General features: G+C 37.3%; 1 protein-coding gene across 1 annotated transcript; it reads left to right on the top strand.

Moving 5' to 3' along the window:
* Positions 1-14,190: 14,190 nt before the first annotated feature.
* On the top strand, positions 14,191-19,327 carry LOC114461079 (uncharacterized). The gene is made up of 5 exons (XM_028442918.1): positions 14,191-14,235; positions 18,238-18,446; positions 18,539-18,719; positions 18,925-19,005; positions 19,101-19,327. The coding sequence occupies exons 1-5, from the start codon at positions 14,191-14,193 to the stop codon at positions 19,245-19,247; spliced, it is 663 nt and encodes a 220-aa protein (XP_028298719.1). The 3' UTR covers positions 19,248-19,327.
* Positions 19,328-21,231: the final 1,904 nt, after the last annotated feature.

The following is a 21,231-nucleotide window of genomic DNA, read 5'->3' on the forward strand; positions in this document are numbered from 1 at the left end:
TAATAATTAAAATGAAGACATAAAGAGCCACATGTTGAGAATCACTGACTTAATAACAGCTTTATCATGGTTTTAGTAAATTAATTTAATAAACAAAACCCTTAGAACACCCTCACTTTATAAATCTTCATCATGATGATGATGATGATGTACAGGTTTGTACAGGGTCTCCTCAGTCCAGATGTTGATGAGCTCTAGGGGGCGCTGCTGCTCCTGACGTTGAGCTCAGCAGCCAATCCTCTGGCTCTCTGGTAAAAGAAGAGGGAGAGTTGTGGATCCAGCAGAAAGTTGTGGTAGATGGTATCCAGACGTGTTCACAGCTACAGCTGGGATCTCTTGTTGATCAGATCCATGGCTGCAGCCAAAGCCAGGTGGTAGTATCCGACAGCATCCAACGGCTCCTGGACAGGTGAGTATGGGCTCAGATTAGGCTCACACACATTGTGTGTGCACAAAAAACTGTGTGTGTGTGTTACACTAGGGCTGTTACTTTAACGCATTAATTGTGATTATCAGATCCGTGCGTGTACATGTAGAATGATCCTTTGTGAGTTATAAACATGACAAACAGCTTCATGTGTCGCTACATGCTACGTCCTGGTTGAAGCTACACTGTTTAAGGCTCAAACATACTCAGACAGACACCAGCAAAGCACCAAATAAATGTAAAACTCAGATTTTAGGAGCGTGTGGACGTCTCTGTGTAGTTGGTGTCACAGTAAACACTGCTCAGCATTGTATCCACCATCATTAAATGTAACACACCTGTATTTCACCTCCTGGTGAAACAGAGGAGAGATGAACACCAGCTTAGAGGACAGACTGACAGACCAGCTACGACAGTAGAAACACCTTTAAAACACGTCCCAGGAGAACAAGGACTACAGAGAAGAGCTAAGAATCATGGGACATGTAGGATTTTAATGAAAACTACTACATGGTGGTGTTCTCCAGTCTGTAAGCTCTGAGGAGAACAGACTGTCTGCTCTCCTCAGAGCTTATATACATGGACAGTTATTACATACACACAGGCAGCATCAGGGGCAGCTAAAGGGCTGCAGGGGTCCTCAGGTAAAGACTGGAGCATCCGTCCAGATCGCCTGTATTAAATAGATGGTGAGGTTGATGTATGTCTTTCTGGATTATTCAGATTAAAAAACCCGTGAACATCTGGAAGTCCCTTTGTGTCCAAGTGTGCAACAATTATTACAATAGTATTGATTAAAAAATGAAAAAACAACAGAAAATCTCCCTACGTTGCTGAAAACGGAGCGTAGGGGGCTCCATCACTACAACATTGGGGCCCCTACGCTCAACAGCACTGGAGAAAACCCTGGGAGCAGCTGCAGGATAATCCACAACACCAGTGAACAGGTGAGTTCATAAAATCTCTTAATAAGGGAAGTGAAGTTGAATTATTAATAACAGTAAACAGTTGAAGCAGCTTTCATTCACTGTTTATCACTGTTGAACATATCAATAGTACCATCTGATGGATATCCACAATCTAGAAGTGATGCTGATTGGCCCCAAACACAGTCAATACAGGGTCACAATGAGTCTGTGTATCTGGTTTAGTTAGTGTTCAATGACGTGTGAAAGTCAAAGTGAGTCAGGTCACACAGAGAGGAGAGGGTGAACAATTAACCACCTGCACCTGTGCTGCCTTCACTCAACCTGGGATTTTCTGCCTCCTGCTAATGGTTGAATATATTCTACTGTAAAGAGGAGACTTTGATAAAGAAGTGTTTTAGATCAAACTAGTTCAGCTCTTTCTGATCAATCTAAGCACTCTTCTAACCTGGATATCAGGGATCATATGTTAGGGTTTCCTATAGAGACTCTATTTTCCCACACTCTCCTGGGGAAAGTGAATGCACCTCATAATGAAATGCAGAGCAGCTGATGGAGAAGCTGTGAGATGTTACAGAAGCTGAGCTAACATGCTAATGAACCCTTGTTCACTCCTTTATCTTTACATACACTTGTACACTTCATGTACACAAATGTTCCATCTCATAAAAGTGCTACTTCAGAACTATCCATAGATATACAATTTATCATCATTTTCAAACCCTTTATATGTTTGTATGAACTTTTTTATAATGAGAACCCCTGATATTTTAAACAGCAAAAACACAATATATGAGATATCTCCAAAAAATAAGGTGCAAAATGAAATATTTTTTATGTTAATAATACAGCCTAAACCATGACAATTATTGATAACAGAATTGATTTTAATGCATTATTATTTTTGGCACAAGGACAGTTTTAAAGAAAAAATAACACTTGTACTCCTCCTGTCTACAAACCTCTGTCTCATAAAAAGGCAATAAAAATGTAATCCATTAATATTATTTTTGTTTCCACTGCATCAGATCTTTTCAACTACTTCAGAACTATCCATAGATATACAATTTATCATTTTTAAACATTTTTTATGTTTGTATGAAGCTTTTGTCACGAGAACCCCTGATTGTTTCAACAGGAAAAACACAAAATATGCGAGAGGGGTCCAGCTGCAGAACCTCCATGCCCCTGGCCCGGAAGCTAACCCTCCATATATGGGTTCCTGTAGAGCAGCTTTTCTCCTGAAGGTGGCAGTAATGCAACATTTTGGGTGCCAACTGCCGTCAACAACCAAAGAAGAAGAAGCTACTCTTCTTCTATTGTTAGACGAGACAGTAGTGGTACACGTGTTTCTTGGAACAGCCTTGCTCAGAACATGGTAAGTAAAGAGTTTTGTTTATGTTAAATTATCGATAAAATGATTAATTTTCAACGTTCGCGGTGTTCAGACGAGAGGGGTCCAGCTGCAGACTATTATTATTAGTTTCTTCAGATGATCTGACCAATCGGTGATGGAGAAAATGAATAAAGGTGTTTGTTTTCTGTTTTTTGTTTTCTGTACTGAAGCAAAAGAGCTTGAATTTGAAAAACAAGGCGTTTTTTGTTTTTTCATTTTGGTTTTGGAAACAAATATCAAATAATTGTTTTTTTTTTCTCATGTTTTTGTTACATAACAATGAATGAATGATACACGGATCCGTGTACCCTTCGTTCTTTGATTATTTAGTTTCAAAACCAAATTTAAAAACTATTGATTGTTTTTCTGTTTTATTAATTTAAAACCAGAAACTGGAAAACCAAATTCCCCCCAAAAAACCAAAAAATTATGCATTTCTGATTTATTTTAAGATAATCAAAATACCAATGGTAACATATTGTTTTGTTTTTTTAAAAAGTACCTTTGATTCTACATCTAGACCGGAAAATATCTGGTTTTGAAATGAAATAACCGAAGAATTATTGTTGTAGAATTAAAGCAACTTTTTCCAAATGAACCTTGTTCACTCACTGATGTTAATGTTTTAAATGTTTTTTTTTTTTTTTTCAGATGCATGTTTCAATTTTCAAGAAAGACGTCAAACCTGAGGTGAGCTGCTGCACAACGTGCTGCAAGCAGTATCACTGCCCCATTTGCCCAAAACTACAGTCATTTAAGTTATTTAATATGGAGAAGCACTTTGATGTCCATGTGCAAAATACAATAACATTTTAAGGTAAGATTCACATGGACGCAGACAGCCTATTGTGTAAATGCACATCTGATAATAATGCTGATTAAAAAAAATTATCCTATTAGTTGTACAAGTTATTTTTGTCCTTGTTCTATTCTTTGTCTGTAGTAATCATTTTATTTTGCTTTTATTTGTTTTAGATATGTTGATTTACTGTTGTACTTTACAGTGCAGAGATGTGAGTCATATAGAAGTTCACCTCAATATGTGCAGATGTGCCCAATGTCTACCTACCTCTACTGAACCTATCCTAGTCACTCCTTCTCCTTCACAACCTGCTTCAACAGCTGCACCAGTTCCCACTCTTTCACCTAAAGTACAGTCTAAAATGGTCAAATATCCTCACTGTAGCCTCTTATTATTCTGAATAAATGTCCCTACACATATCCAAAAGAAACACACAACACCATCATCTTCAGGAGGAACCTGGTAGACTACGCTCTTCTCATCATCAATGGTGACCTGGTGGAGAAAGTATGGTCCTTCAGGTTCCTGGGTGTTCACATCCAGGAGGAGCTCTCCTGGGCCACCATCAGACCATCCTCTCTGACCCCTCCCACCCATCCACTCTGACCCCTCCCACCCTGCTCCCCTCTGAAGGAGATACGGATCAATCAAAGCTCCACCTCCAGAATGACAAACAGTTTGTATCCCTGGGCCATGAGAACCATGAACAAAAAATAATCCACTGTAGCTGATGCTTGTTTATGTAGAATTGTTTTTTCTTAATGTTATATTTTGTTATGATGTGACTTTTTCTTTTAGTTGGCTTTTTATAAATAAAGTTGAATTAAATTAAATAAAGACACTAAACAGATGTCTTCCTTAAGTTTCATCATGTTTACAGCCCATTGTATTTGTTTAATATTGTTTTGTGTTGATCTTACATAACCTAATTTGTACTTTTTTTGACATTACTAAATATTGACTTGTCAACCACTTATTTGTGTCTTTATTTCGCAAATTATGATCCATATTACTTAGAACTTAAACATTACTGGTTTGATACTTATTTGGAACTAAATTATAGAAGGATTTTTGTAACATTTACTGTTAGTTCTCACCAAGGTAAGTTTTAGTGGTTCTAATGTAAATGTATATGTATATGGCATTGTATACTTAATAAGTTAATAACAGTATGCCTATTCACAACTGTAACTAAATGTACATTTTTGTATATTTTACTGATGTCATTAATATTAGATTTATGATATATATATATATATAGCAATAACTATATTCCTTTAGGTCTACTTTTACTAGATCTGAGTTATAAGCTGTGCTTTTACTTAAAGACAATATACAGTGATTATCAAGCCATGTGATTCTGCATATGATTAAATATTGCTAGTGTAATGTTAATGCAATTGTGCATAAATTATGAGCACATAAGACACCATCCTAGTAAAACCTTAAAATTGCAATTTAAAAAAAAAAAAAACATACATAAAACATTAACACAAAGTGTCTAATGTAAAACCACGTCTTGAACGTTTTGATATTGTTTCATAAAACAATTAGCTCTGGGCTGTAAGAATTACTTTAATCACTAAAAAATAATATATGACACAGTTATCATAAAACGGACCTAATGAGATATTTTACCTTCATGTGTTGCACTTAAAGTTTTATGGTATTAATGCTGTGAATCTTTAAACATTGAATTTATCCTACATTTATCGCCGTTTTAAGGTTAAAACAAAGAGGTTGTGATAGAACTGCAGCACAAATAAAACTATTGTGTCTCTAACGATCAACATCATTCACAGAAATGCTGATCAGTTTATATGTTGTTGATGAGGTGCTTTATACTTTGTTTTTTCAATGTAACACTGCTGAGGAATCCGGTTAACAAAGGTCTTAAAACCCAGATAAACCTTCTGGAAATGCCTAGCCAACATGGCTATGCTATCGGTTTTATTTTGTATTTTTTTCTTCATTTCATGATGTCACTTCTGGAGCGGGGCATGGAGGTTCTGCAGCTGGACCCTCTTGGTTCGTGTGACAAGGACATAAAGTTCTTACATCATGCTGAAAAGCCTGGCACAAGTGGAGCTCATTTTTAAGTCTGTCTGTTTTCCATAACTTTAGCTGTGTTTGATAAAACTAGTTCTAATTCACTAGTTTTATTATGAATGATGATAAATGTGTACAGAATAAAGCAGATGATGTTAGTCCATCACCTGAGGATTATAGAGGGGATACATTTTCTATCAGGCACAGTGAGACAGGCTGAAATCATTTGTATCTCCTGATAACATGTTCTGGTCCACAGTCCTGTATCACCATGTGTCTGTGTTGAGAATGTCTGAATAAATGCTATGAAGTTATGATGATCAACAGAGAGTGAATAAAAAAATACACCAATATCTAAAGATCAGATCTCCTGTGTAAAGGAAAGTGAGTTACATCAACAACTACTGTGGGCAGTGCTGCAGTAAGTTCATCAGAACATCATTGAGTGAAAAAGGTGGATCTGAGTCTGACAGTGTGTTCAAATGTTCACAGTGGTGTTGATTTTACTGTATCACAAGTTGGACACATTGATCTAAAGACTGAATTACAGCGTGTTTGAGTCTAGAACCCAGAGAGTATTTAGCTAACGTTTAGTTAGCAGGCTGGTCGCCTAGCAACATTACACTTTCATAGAAAAAGGAGAATATATGACATTGTCTATGAATACTATTAACTTTAACAACATGTAATGTACAGAATAGCAAAAGCATTTATTTAGGTAGAAATTTTATTATCAAATTATATATTATTTAGGGGTCTATTGTGTCTGCTTTATTGGAATTATTAGGTATATATGAGTTGTTTAATATTTAAAATATAATAATTTTTGTTTGTTAATTTAGATTTTGTGTATTTTGCTCAAACTGTCTTTTTAGTGTTAATCTTACTGTCTGGATTATATCAGTTTTGTCTCTGTTTACGTCCATGGTTTTGTTGTTAGATTTAGATTAAGTTGAAATTAGTTAAAAAAGGAACCATGAATAATAATCCATCTTTAACAATCAAAACATGATCGTAACAATTCATCTTTAGTTTTAATAATAAGGCTTGACCTGGGGGTCACTACTTTGGTACGACACAGGAAGTGGACATCCCTGCTGTTTGTGGCGTGAACGTTGGGCGTGGCCTGCCTGTGAATACACTGTTTATGTCCTGCTGGCCATTACAGTGCATCATAGACCTGCTGCCTGCACGTCTTTAAGTTTGTGTTTCCTAGTGTGTTCTGCTCACACTCGTCTTTTCTTTATATGATTGGTGCTAAGCCGCTATACGGCAGACTGTGTATATTGTTGTGTATTCCTGCTCCATTTTAATCCTAGGTTTTAATGCTGATTCAGGAGCTGACAGTCCCATCTGGTGGTGGTAACATTATGTTTGTTTGCAGTGCACCCCAATTATTTTGTATGTTTTATAAGTTAAATACCATGAAAAAGGGGGAACACCTTCTGAGAGTGCATAGTTATAGACCTTATGCAGAAGTGGAGTCAGCTCTTTTTTAAATGCTTTGTAATATTCTCCATGGAGGCCATCCACTCACTGACATTTGTGTGTGTGCCACAGACGACACTGCAGTAGTTCACACTGATCAACTGGAAAAATGTTGTAGGAGTCGGAGAAACACACTGTCACATTAAATTAAGCATCACTATAAAATCAACCACATTTTATATTTAATAATTTAATAATAATTTACTCACACTTTGTAAGTTTTAGATAGTGATACATTTTACAAAACAACTTTTTAATGTGATGTATTTGATCGTTCTGATTTTTTAAATGGACACAAGTCCTGAGAAAAATGGCGTCCATTTTTAGATGATTCAGGTTTTTGTTTGTTTTTTCTCCTTTTCATATTGAAGCAAAGATACAGTAATATCATACAAGAGAAAATTATACCACTTTGTTTTACATATTGTTTTTAAAAAAAAAAGACCAGTAATGATAGTATATGTCCACTTTATTTAATGACTTCCTCTTATAATAAAAATATAGAACAACAAAAAAAACATGTTAAATGTTGACCACAAAAACCTATGGGCTCAGTCATGTGCTGGGCACGATGACCTCACCTCCCAGGGTGAAACATGGTCCTCTGACAGTTCAGGTTTTTTTAACCTCATCAGTAACCTGGACTGGGCAGTTGATGGGAGAATAAGCTTGCATCATTTCATTTGCAATTTTTAACAATAATTCCATGTCTGAATCGTCCAGCGTCAGCTCCGAGGTTTCTCCTGGGGTCAGAACCTGGGTGGATTCCTCCAATCCAGACGGGATCAAACACTGTGTTGACTGATAAAAACCAGTGTGAGAAAACGACTGAGTGGAACACTCAAGGTGCTGTTGGTGAAAATCAGGTAAATACTGCCCAAGCTGATAGTGAACAGCAGGTTGATCTGATGAGCAGGTAGGATTACTGCCTTCACCACCATGCTGATTTTGGTCTGGAAGCTGTTGAGTCCTCTTCTGGTTGGCCACAGCATTGACCCTGTTTTTGACTGGTTTTCTTGTCACCTTGTGAAGAAGTTCAGGGTGTTCCCTTTTGAATTTGGGGTTCTGAAAGTATTTACAGCCCCCCTTAATGACCTTGGACCGAATCTTCTCGAAGCCATAGAGGTTGAGCTGGCGGTGGAAGGATTTGAAGTGTCTGTCTGAGATCTCACACCCTTGGGACAGGACCTCCTTCTCTAAGAGGAACTGGTTAATGATGACTATCTCACCCCTGCTGTCCCAGTAAATAGCATTGTTGGCCGGGTCATTCACCAGATTCCACAATTTGGCTGGAAACCTTTTTGTCTCAATGATGTCTTGAAAAGACCGTTGAGGAGCAGATGATTCCATATTCCTGACACTATTTCTGTAGAAAATTCTGTAGAAATGTTGGCTTCAAAAAGTTGTGTTGTTTTGAGAGTTTATCTGTGCTGTAGAATGACTAAAGATGAAAGCGGAAGTAGCTCAATGAAAAACTTCAAAGCAGCCTTTGTGAAACTGTCAACAAATGGTTTCCACAGCGACCAATTTATGTGTTTCTATGTAGTTTTAAATGTACACAAAGCTGCTATGTCCAAATCTGGCTAACGTCAGTGTATCTACGTAGTCACCACCCAATCAGGGGCCCGCAGAGAGAAATGGGGGTCATGTAGGGGGAGGGGGAGCATTTGGGGGGCACGTGGAGCAGTGATTTTAAAAGTGAGGGACTCCCAATTTAGTTTATTAAATTAATTTACTAAAATAATGATAAAGCTGTTATTAAGTCAGTGATACTCAACATGTGGCTCTTTGTCTTTATTTTAATCATTATTCCCCCAGAAAACCTTAAAAGAGGGAAACTTTTTAACCCCTTTTACCTCTTTCTTCTGCCATTGGGAATACCAGAAAGCAGGGCATTACAGTAGTCAATTAGACTAGTGATAAAAGCATGCATTAGCGTCTCTGTGTTGGCCTAAGTGAAAATGGGGCGGACTCTGGCTATGTTCTACAAATTATAAAAACCAACTTTTGTTATATTTTTAATATGATGAATAAAAGTGAGCTCAGAGTCTAAAATAACGCCCAGGTTTTTAACGTGTGTGGAGGCAATCAAAGATACTGTTTGAAGTTTAGGTAAACGTTTCTCTCTCTGGGCTTCAAGACAAGAACTAAAACTTCAGTTTTGTCTTGACTGAGCTGGAGAAAGTTTTCTGCCATCCAGGATTTGATATCTAAAATACAGTTAAAAAGAGCATCCATTGGACTGGTGTCATCAGGAGACAGTGATGTACAGCTGTGTATCGTCAGCATAACTGTGGATGTTCACTCTGTGCCTCCTGATGACATCGCCAAGATGGAGCATATATTATTAAATAAAACAGGGCCTAAAATTGATCTTATGACAATTTTATCATCATCCAATACCACATTCAGTTCCATTTCCCATTGGTTTTTTATATGTTGTGTATTATCAGATACATCCATCAACAGATTGTGATAAACTAAAGACACTTGTTTTTTCATTACACCGTTGTTTTCAATTAGATAAATAAAATATTTTTCTATGTTTGTTGGTTTTCTTCTGAGCTGATCTCAGTCCTTATGTTTTGTTAAATCACTCATTTGTAAATATCTATAGTGGTCTGAGTGTAGGTTAAAGTTGTTTCTTAGTTGGGCAAATGTTTTCACTACATTTTCCTCAAACAGCTGGTTCACAGTGATAAGTTTATTCTCAGCCCACCTATCAAAGCTCCCGTCTGCTAGAGATGAAGAAACTCAATATTCCTACTTATGGACATGGCACACGAAAGGGCCACCATTCCTCTTGATTGTTTTAGTACCTGGTTCCAGATGTTTAACCCATACATTCGCGATCTTCATTTTTTTCTGTCTTTCTGAACCAATAAATGGGAGAATGGATAATGATTTTCCTGGTACTGACTCCTCCTCCAGAGAGACCCACATTGTTTCTGGATCACGATGGATCCAGGCCACTATTGCTCTTATTTGGGCAGCCCAATAATACATTTTTATGTCAGGCAGCCTCAGGCCTCCATTCTCATAATCTGGAATCAAAATGTTAAGGTGCACTTTTGGCCTTTTGTTCTGCCACATAAATTTAGAATTGAATTTTTCTAATCATTTGAATGCAGACTGTGGTATGAAAACAGGGAGGCTTTGACATAAGAACAGTAATCTAGGTAGAACATTAATTCTATCTAGGAATGTAAAGATTAAAGGTTTTTTACAATAACCGCAAATATTTTCGGCCGCGGTAGGGTAACCGTTGGGGTTTTAGAACCCACGGTATACCGCAGATATGTCTGATGTCGCAGGACTCGGATCAGTCTAAGGTCAGAGCGCAGAACTGCGCGGAGGTGTGTGTCAGCAGAGAGAGTGCATCCACTCACCTCTGAATGATGGCAGAAGAAGAAGCAGCACTCCTGGAGTTGCATCCACCCAAAAAATTAATAGAGTCAGCAGCGTGGGACTATTTTGGATATCCTAAAAAAGACCAGAATGCAGAATGAGCTGCAATATGCAAAACATGTCGGAGAAAAGTTGCTGCCAAAAGCGCCATTACGTCCAATATAATACAACATCTTTGAGACAATCATCCCTCCCAGTTTTGTCAATGTAAAGATAGAAAACTGTATTTAAAACTCTAATAATTGAGTAAAACGAGAAGAAACTAATATAACATCTAAAAACCTTATAAAAGTGAAGATTTTTTAAAATGTTGTTTGAACCGTGAAAGTGAGGAAAAAAGGGCTTTGTGAATCCAAGCATCAGCCTTCATAGTTACTCATGACTCACTGACATTTGTGTATATGCCACAGACGACACTGCAGTAGTTCACACTGATCAACTGGAAAAATGTTGTAGGAGCTGGAGAAGCCATTTTGCAACTTTCTTTGTCGCATTTTAGCCCCCTTTTTTTAAAAAAAAATTGACACTCTTTGGTGGGTTTTTTTTTTTTCTTTTTATTGACAACAATCAATGTACATACAAACAGCAACAACAGTCCTGAGATTGGGCCCTATAGCTCTCAATAAAATATATATATATGGTTGCAATAAAGGACAGGGGAAAAAGAATAGACATACTTAAAAAAGTAGCCTATCCAAAAAGGCTTAGAACTGGTCCCCATCTTCTTTTAAAGATGTGAGTCTTGAGCTGTAGTTGTGCTATCAACTGTTCCATTAAGTAAACTTGTCTGATTTTTTTGTATCAATTGTGAAACCGTAGGTGGTTCAGATTTCAACCAGCAGGTTGTTATAATTTTTCTTGCAGTCATTAGAAGGAGATGCAGCAACAACCTGTGATTGTGGGACAGATCATCTGGGAATATGTTCAGTAAAAATGTTAAAGGGTCCCGGGAAAGGTTTGTTTTAAGTAGCTTTTCTACTAGTCCTTTAACTTCAGTCTGAAAGTGTTGCAAAATGAGGCAGTCCCTAAATATGTGTGTTCGATCACCCACAATTCACAGTTCCTGCAGCACTCCAGCAGAGTCTGTTGTAGAAAGGTCTAGTTCACCCAATCAAAAGCTTTCTCAGCATCCAAACTGAGAAGCATTGATGGAATGTTCCTTTTTTGTGTGATTATTTGGAGATTTAAGGCTTTTCTGACCTTATCTGTTCCTTGTCTCTTTGCAATAAAGGAGAAGGCTGATGGGGGAAATAAGACGTGCAGAGTGTTGGATCTTTTCCCTCCTTGTGAATAACACTACTAATGGCTTCAGACCATGACCAAGGGGGAACACCTTCTGAGAGTGCATAGTTATAGACCTTATGCAGAAGTGGAGTCAGCTCTTTTTCAAATGCTTTGTAATATTCTCCAGGGAGGCCATCCACCCCTGGAGATTTGTTGTTGTTGAGTTTAAAAATGCCTTTTTTGTAATTGGGTGTGTTATTTGGTCAGCTTCCTCCTTGAGCAATTTCCTCAGATTCATTGATTTAAGGAGATTTTCAGTCATTTTTATCTTATTTGGGCAGTTTTCTTCCCTATAGAACTCCTGGTAATAATTGGTAAATGCCTTTGTCATATCATTCGGCTGCAGCATCATATCCCCAGTACTTGGGCATTGTATTTTATGCACTACTCTAGCTGAAACGCTAATAGGTGGCTAGCCCTGTTACCAAATTCATAATATTTTTGATTTGTGAATCTCAGCTGCCCACCTGCTTTGTAACTTAATAAGTTGTTTCATTTTTGTCTATAGTCTGTTTTAGTCCGTTCAGTAAGTCATCCTTTTGTGTTGTTAGATATTCTCTCTCCAATTCCCAGATTTTGTTTTCCAATTCTAATTGTTCTGCAATTCTCTGATTTTTTAATCTAGAACCAATTGAATTTATGTTTACTCTTAGGACACATTTGGCTCCCTCCCATAATATTGTTGGAGACACCCCATCCTTATCGATCAATTCAAGATAATCAACAATGCCTTTTTGTAGCTCTTTTTTAATAATTTCTTTATTTAAAATAGATACATTGGCTCTGTCTCCAGTATTCCAAGTTGCTATTTGGGCACATCTTTAGTGTAGTATAGTTGATACTGAGATATTGCGAGAGCAGCCAGAGCGAGCGTACAGAGAGCACAGAGAGAGAAAAGGAAACGGACATGGCAGCTGAACAGAAGTGTTAATAAAGAAAACATAAAACTGAACTAAAGGACTGTTTTTTTAAACAACACAACATTTAGCTTCAAACAGACTGGGGACATGATCTGATATATTACATTGAGTGGCTCTAAAGGAGTCCGCTCCAGACATTAGGAACATATTTAACCTTGAGTGGGTAGAGTGAACCTGTAAGAAGAAGGTCAAATCTCTCTCTTTGGGATCTACCAAGCCTAACTCCCCCATCAGTGTTAAAAAAGCAGGGAGTCTATCAATAGGTGCTCTCAAAACAATTCAAGTCTCCTCCTATCAGGATAATACCTTCTGCTTTATCTGCTATCAATGCTGCCATATTTCTGCAGAAACTTTATCACAGACGTTTTTTTCATGACAAAAATAAATAGATTTATTGAAAATAATTGTGATGCCCCTCTTTCTCCCATTGTTATATGAGGAGCTATATTGCTGGTCAACACATTCTCTTCTCAGCTTCAAGTGTTCCTTGAAGCTGAGAAGCTAGTTCATTGCACAGTTTTAGTTGGGCACTTTTCTCCTCTTAAAAGGGCTACTCAGCCCTTTAACATTATAAATAACACAAATTAGATTATCCATCCAGTTATATTATTCATTTTGTAGTTTTATTATTATTATTCATTTTATTATTATTTACTATTATTCATTTTAACCGTGAATTGTTTCACACACGCATCACGAAAAAAACATTCATTACAGATAATAAAGTATTAGTCCATTTTCAATCTCAGGACATAAAGAACATTAACAACTGAAAAAAAACAAATGAATAGAACAATGTGTGCTTCCACCACTGGCGGAACAAATCAGAGCCAGGCCGGGGGCGGGGCAAATGAGTTATGATGATAACATAATATTACAACATACACATGCTTACAACAGTGGGGCTTACAAGCTTCGGCACCACGGACAGCGACTGTCATTTTGAAGTTCATCAAACGGAAATAGAGTATAACAAAACAAGAGAACAACAAAAACATTAGACCCCGTGGTCACTAATATTAAAACAACACAAATTCAAAGCAGTTCAGCACCACGGATAGCGATCGTATCATTTTAACACCCACTTTAACCATTTCAACTCGGAGCCTGTATCAGTAGCTATAAAGTTTAGTAAAATTGTTCACAAACACTATTTCAATATGAAGTACTATAGACCAACTCACCACTATATGAAGGGTATACGACGAGTCTTGCGCTCTGCAAACTCGTCCACGATGCTCTGTATGTCCATTTTCTTTGCTCTCTCATTCTCTATGAACAACATGGCAAGTCCACTCAGTCTCTCCTGCACCACTGTGCTCCTCAACTGGTTTTTAATAAGTTTTAACTTGGAGAATTAGTGGGGCAACCTATAGACCCATTTAAATGTGGACAAACATGAGACACGTGACTGAAGTGCGCATGCATACTCGGTGCAGAAACCATATATTGAATTACTTCCGGCGCACAGGTAACAGTGTTAGCAAACAATGGCGTTCTTCACCAGGTCGCTGCAGGATCTGCTGCTGATAACGGTGAACGATGTTATTCAGATCATTCAGACCATGTTGAAGACACCCACGTCTATAAAGGATAAAGGGTTCTAATCATTTTTTATTTATTAGTATTTATTTTGTTTCCTCACAGGAGTTGAAATCTAATGTTTTATGAAAAAAAAAATAATTCATATTTCTAAAAAAAACGGAATTAAAAGAAAAATCAGTGTGGAAAACAAGGAAAAAATGATTTTATAGGTCCCTAATTATTGCAATATACAACTACACAAAAATAATTATTTTTTAATTTACTACTTTGTATGCACTCATTTCATAATACTTTTCATATAAAAAATCATCATATTCCTATCTACCTATAAAAGCAAGGGAGGTCTGGATGTGTGTGTGTGGAGCAAATATCTCACCGACGCGGTGCCAGTTCGACCTGAAACTCGGTCGACGGGTTCCAAATACCCCGAGTGTGTGTATCTGTTATTTTGGAGTAATTTGGTCATTTCCAAATGTTTATTTTAATTTTATTTCACTTCTGGATGGCCCCGAAATGAAACCTATTCAACTTTTGACCTCAGGGTGTGAGGGGGCGCTAGAGCACCATCTGTTGAGAGACGACTTCCGGCATCTATTTTGAAGGCGAAACAGATGAACTGTGAATCAACTGCTATTCATCCACGTTCCAAATACCCCGAGTGTGCATCTGTTATTTTGGAGTAATTTGGTGACGCAAAACGGTCAAAACATAAATTTTATAATTACGGCTCCCTCGGTAAGAGCGCGCCACTTCCGGTTCCGGGTTCATGACGTCACCGTGTCACCGGGTTAAAAAAAAAAAAGTCGATATTGAAAACGTTTTTGTACCGCTAAAAGTCATTTAAGTTAATATTTCATGGTTATTAATATTATTCCTGTGATTCCAAACTTCCTATAAATCTCTGGTCAGACTTCACTTCCTCTTTTGTATCCATGAGCGTGGGCGGTGCCTGTGCTGATGGTCATTACCTTATCGCAAACATTCTGCTTCTTCAGACAGAGGAATGTAACGTTTTTGTGAGCGGATGGGTCTACTATGATTACTGTTTGTTCTGCGCAACGGTGAGTGTTTCTTCTCATATTCTACTATGTGCTAAGAAAGATGCTAGCAGCTACAATGTAAACAAACACACACACACACACGGCTGATGCGCGTGCGTGCGCGCACTACATCGAGATGTACATGGTGAACTCACACAGAGCCGTTGAGAGAGATTTGCGACATTGGTGTTGCAAAACCTTGATTTTTTGTGGTACTTTCGGGTCTCTGTTTTTCACACACACATACACACACACACACACACACACACACACACACACACACACACACACACACACACACACACACACACACACACACACACACACACACACACACACACATTATTGTTATTGCTATTCTTATATTATTCTTTTTTTTGTATTATTATCTTATAGTTACTGGTATTCTCATTGTATTATTATTATTGCTATTACCTTATTATTTTGTTGTTATTGTTTTTATTGTATTATAGTTAATGGATCTTCATTATATTATTTTGTTATTGTTATTGTATAATTTTACTATTGTATTGAAGTTATTGCTATTCTTATAATTACCATTATATATTTTTTTCATTATTAATATATATTTTATTATTATAGTTACTGGTGTTCTCATTGTATTATTAGCATTGCTATATTATCATTATATTACCTTATAATTATTTAATATTGTTTACTATTAATATTGTTTTTAGTACATTATTATTTTGTTAGTGCAATTATTACCATTAATATCATTACAACATTACTTTTATTACTATTACTACTTTCACTATTAATATTATATCCCTATCAACATATTTATTATTATCAGGGCTCTACACAAACTTATCCAGTGGTTGCACTGGTGTGACAAACTTTCTCTGTTCGTCGAGGGGTTGTACAGCATAGACATACATGCTGATGAATAGTTGACTTAACTGGTTACCGTAGTTACCGTGTCTCTCTTAACAACCTGCGATGTTTTATGTGCAAGAAGCTGTGTGATAGATAATGCACGGAGGAGATGGCTGGCTCACACACACACGCACGCACGCACGCACGCACGCACACACACACACACACACACACACACACACACACACACACACACACACACACACACACACACACACACAGTATTTATAATAAAAATATACCAATATTTATACAAAAAGTACACAAAATAACAACAGAAATGCATAAAAATATACAAAAAGGCTCAAAAAACACACAAAATTACTCCAAAATACATACATTACAGAAAAAATACACCAAACAACAACAAACATATGAAAATGACTCAAAATACACATAACTAAATATTTATACAAAAATACACAAAATAACAACAGCAATGCACAAAACTACACTAAAAAAGATACAAAAATACACAAAAAGATTCCAGAATCACGCTGCAATGGCAACAAAAAACTATAATTTTACAAAAAATGCACAAAAACACAACAGAAAGATACAAAAATACGCAATTATACCCCTTATGCTCCCACATGAATGCATACTTCCGACGGGCACTGTACTAGTTTTACTAACCACTAACACATTTTAACTGATCATAAAACATGTAACATATTTTTTTAAATCCACTTTTATTTCATCACAATCCAAACACCAAATGTGAAACTTCTTTAATAAAATGTTCCCTCCCACTGTTGAGAAACATACATGTTAGGTTGGATGGAGTGCGTAACCAACCTGGAGAAGTGAATGGTTGCAGAGAACCATTGAATCTATTGTTGGTGAGACTTCATCATGACACTGATCATTCACTTTGATTGACAGGACAGATGATCAGAGGTGCTGAGTTTTTACCACCATGGTTTAAACCAGGACTAAAGTATGGGTGTAGTTTATGAGTGAAGCAGCAGTGAGTGAAGGAGTAGATCAGAGCTGCAGCATCTACATCATAAAAGGAGACCACACCCTTCTCATAGTCCACAAACACACCCACCTTCTCAGGAACACACTTCAGATGAAGAATGACTGGAGGATCTCCACATGCTGCATACACATTTCCATCTCTGAGTGCCACAGTCCATAAACCATTCTTAGGAGTCGCAGTAATATATTCCTTCCTGTTGATGGATTCTTCAACCACTCCTAAATTCCAGTCAGTTTTTCCTTTAACCTGAACCTCAAAGTAAAATCTACCTGAACTGAAACTCTGCTTCCCTAAAACATTAATATATTTAGAAAATCTCTTTGGATTATCTGGAAGGTTCTTCCACACGTCACTGCAATAAACTTGTTTTCCATCATCAGACAGGACAAGGTAAGGATTAGATGTAAGAGGATCAAGAGTCACATCTACTGCAAACTGCTGCAGCCTCTTCATCTCTAACATCTTTATCATCATCATCTCGTCACTGAGTGTGTCTTCCAGCTGAGCCACAGCTCTCAGCACAGTTCCTTCATATGATGATGGATGGACCATAACCTCTGTCCAGTCCTTGGTGGCTGGAGGAGCTTTCAGGGAGAAGAAGTGTTGGAGGAGGTGGTCTTCAGAGTGGGAGAGCTGCTCCACCTCAGAGCTTCTCTTCATCAGCTCAGAGATTTCCTCCTCCAGCTCTTTGATCAAACCTTGAGCCTCTCTCTCTTCTACTTCCTGTTCCTCCTCCATTGTCTTCATCAGCTCCTTCAGGCCTCTCTGAACAAGCTCCATCAAAGCAGTGAACATCTCCACACCTTCAGCTTTCGCTCTGTCTGCTGCTTCCTTCCTGAATCTCACTTACTCTCTGATCTCCTCCAGCTTCTCTCGTCTCTTTTGGATCATCTGCTGAAGATGCACTTTCTTTTCTTCAAACAGATCTTCTCCCAGAGGGACTAACTGGTGACTCCTGTGCTCCAAAACAGAACACATCAAGCAGACATGTGTCTGATCGCTCAGACAGAACAGCTCCAGAGGTTTGCTGTGCTTTGGACACATCATGGATTCCAGGTTCTCCACAGGCTCCACCAACTGATGTCTTCTCAGGCCTGATGCTGTCAGATGAGGCTCCAGGTGAGTCTCACAGTAGGAGACCATACAGTCCAGGCAGGACTTCAGGGCCTTCACTTTGGTTCCAGGGCAGACGTCACAGGGAATTTCTCCTGGTGCTGCCTACATGCAATGTGGGAAATGCTGAAAATCTGTATGAAAAGCTGAGTGAAGCATTGAGGTAAGGGAACTGCAGTTGTGTTGATGTGTGTTGTAGTTTGCATTTAATCATAGCTTTATATTTTGTCTGAATGTTTTTCCTGCTTGCAATAGAAAAAGAGGCATCCCATGGGAGAACCTGATAGCCTTTAACTCTGATAATGCGAGTGTCATGAAAGGCAGACACAACTCAGTTCTCAGCAGACTGAAGATAAGCCAGCCCCACGTCCAGGACCTTGGCTGCATTTGTCACCTCGTACAGCTGGCCACTGGCTGTGGCATCACAGCAGCCCAGGTACCAGTCGAAGGCATCCTAGTGGAGATATACACCCACTTTGATAAAAGCTAAATGCATATAAATGAAATAGGCATGCAGTTGATATTCTTATAAACACAAATACATTTCCAAACTCCAAAAAAATTGTTTTCTATCTTTCAGTGCAAAACGCTGTGAAATATACAAAGACTTTGTAGATTTCACTGATTCAGACCACCTGAAGCTCCTCAGGTACTGCAGCACGAGATGGCTGAGTCTGATAACCTGCCTTCAGAGAGTGTTGAACCAGTGGGATGCACTACAGGTAAGGATGGTAACTCCAGCAGATGTATACACAGCTTACTATGCTATGTTTCTAATTTAACCATGAATTGCACTCTGTGTCCCGATGTACTATAGGCCTACTTTAACAGTCATGAGGAGGTGGAGAGGAGTGCCAAAGTGCATGATCTGGCAAGACATCTGCGTGATCCAATCGTGAAGACCTACTTCCTTTTTCTGAGTGCTGCTCGCCTCAACATTACTCCAGGGACAGGTAGATGTTAGTCACTTCCCCATTGATAGAATTAAATATTGTAATGTATAGTTTAGATCTGCAATATTCAGTCAAACACTTGTTTTTTTTCCAGTGGAAAGGGTAGGTGCCTTGTTTCCTCAGTTGAGTTTGAGTGAAGATAGGCTGAGAGAGGAACTCATTGACTACCAGGTGACAGATGGCAAGCTGCTCCCCCAAGAAAACCAAATTGACAGATTCTGGGGACTGGTAGGGAAGGATGTGAGGTTCAGTGAGCTGCCAAGACTAATGAAGGCTTTACTATGCATTCCCCACAGCAATGCCAGTATTGAAAGGGTGTTTAGTATGGTCAGGAAGATTGTTACTGAGAATAGGATGTCATTGGACAACAGCACTGTTTGTGCTTTACTGTCATGTAAAATAAACCATTTTGGCCCAGCCCACAAATACACTCCTTCCAAAAAAGTGTTGAAAGATGCAAAGTCAGCAACAAATCGGTATAACATTATTAGTGAATGACAGAGAACTACATGAGTAAACATGACAAAGTATAACAAAAATATGTAATGTAAATAAAATGTAAATGTCTAGTTTAAAGACTAGCAAAGTGGAATTAACTGTTAATACACAATGTGTTGACTTGTATGTTAAATAAATAAAATCTGCTTTATATACTCTTGTTTTCATTTAGGCTGTATTATAACGTAGGAATATTCACAGCTTTTCAATGTCAACAAAGGTAGGTCGACCACATTTTTATAGTCATCTAATTGTGTTTACTAAGTGCTTGACAAGTGGGTACTTTAGATTTCTTGTCATCTGTCTTAAAATATAAGGGATACTGGAGCTTGGTTGGGCCGGTGGGTCGGTTCGTAGCGGACACCAGAAAATTTCCCTTATTTTCAAATTCAAAACTTGACAGGTATGCCCCCCACACCACACATGACGTGGGCTCTATTCTCCCACACTGAAAAATACACTTTATTTCAGTAATATTAAGTTCAACTTAATGCCACTATCAAGTAAAATGTACTTAACTTGAAATTAATGAAGATATTAAGTCAATGTTGTTTGTTTTATATAATTTTGATGTTGTATTTACTCAAACAAATGAAGTAAAATTAATTAAGTTTTTCCATAAACAGAAATATCACCAACATGAAAATATGAAGTACATTTTATATTTGTAATATTTACTGTTTACCGGTTATTTTTAGGAGCCGGGGTCCAAAATAACACCTAACTGTGTCTGCCTGCATGGAGAAGGACATAGAGGAGGATCTGAAAGCTACCCAGAAAAACTACACACACACACACACATAGTATATATTTGTAATATTTACTGCTATGAAAAATATATGTAGATTTGAATCTTTTTGACACTTAAAATGTAATCAATTGTATCAAGTTTTATTACTCATCATTATGTAAATGATGCTTATTTCATTTGATAAATATGACCAGATAATATAGATTTATCACAAATCACACAACTGGAAAACAGAAGAATAAACATTTATTTACTAAAGTTCACATCTGAACAGGTCCTGGTTTAAAAATATGTTTTGAACAAACAGTGTAACTTACTGTACATATATGTACATAATGGAAAATGAAGAATATTCAAATATAACAGTACTTTTCTTCACTTATAAAACAGTGCTTTTCAAATGTCATAACAGCACTTTTCAAACATTATAAGTGCTTTACAATTATAACATTTTTTTTTTAACTATTGTAAGAATGATTTTATTGAAATATTAAATATCTGTTTTCCGAATATTTTCACAAAAATCAGAGTTAATAACTTTTAAAGTATAATTAAAAGGAAGAAGAAAAACATTATGGTTCAATGTCTGCTTTAATAATTTATTTCTCTTTTTTAATAAACATTTTTTTTCAAATAAAGTAAAAGCAACTTTGGATTTAATGTGATCTACAGTGACTTTACTCTCACTGTTCATTAAATATGTATTCATTAGATATGTTTCTATTGTGTCAGAGAACAAACCATCA

This window comes from Gouania willdenowi, unplaced genomic scaffold, assembly GCF_900634775.1.
Source record: "Gouania willdenowi unplaced genomic scaffold, fGouWil2.1 scaffold_92_arrow_ctg1, whole genome shotgun sequence".
Classification (NCBI taxonomy): domain Eukaryota; kingdom Metazoa; phylum Chordata; class Actinopteri; order Blenniiformes; family Gobiesocidae; genus Gouania; species Gouania willdenowi.

Bases quoted from the DNA above. Each gene is read 5' to 3' on its own strand.
- LOC114461079 (XM_028442918.1), top strand. From the start codon at position 14,191: ATGGCGTTCTTCACCAGGTCGCTGCAGGATCTGCTGCTGATAACG. The intron at 18,447-18,538 runs GTAAGGGAACTG...TGCTTGCAATAG, and splicing joins AAGCTGAGTGAAGCATTGAG to AAAAAGAGGCATCCCATGGG. The intron at 19,006-19,100 runs GTAAGGATGGTA...GATGTACTATAG, and splicing joins ACCAGTGGGATGCACTACAG to GCCTACTTTAACAGTCATGA.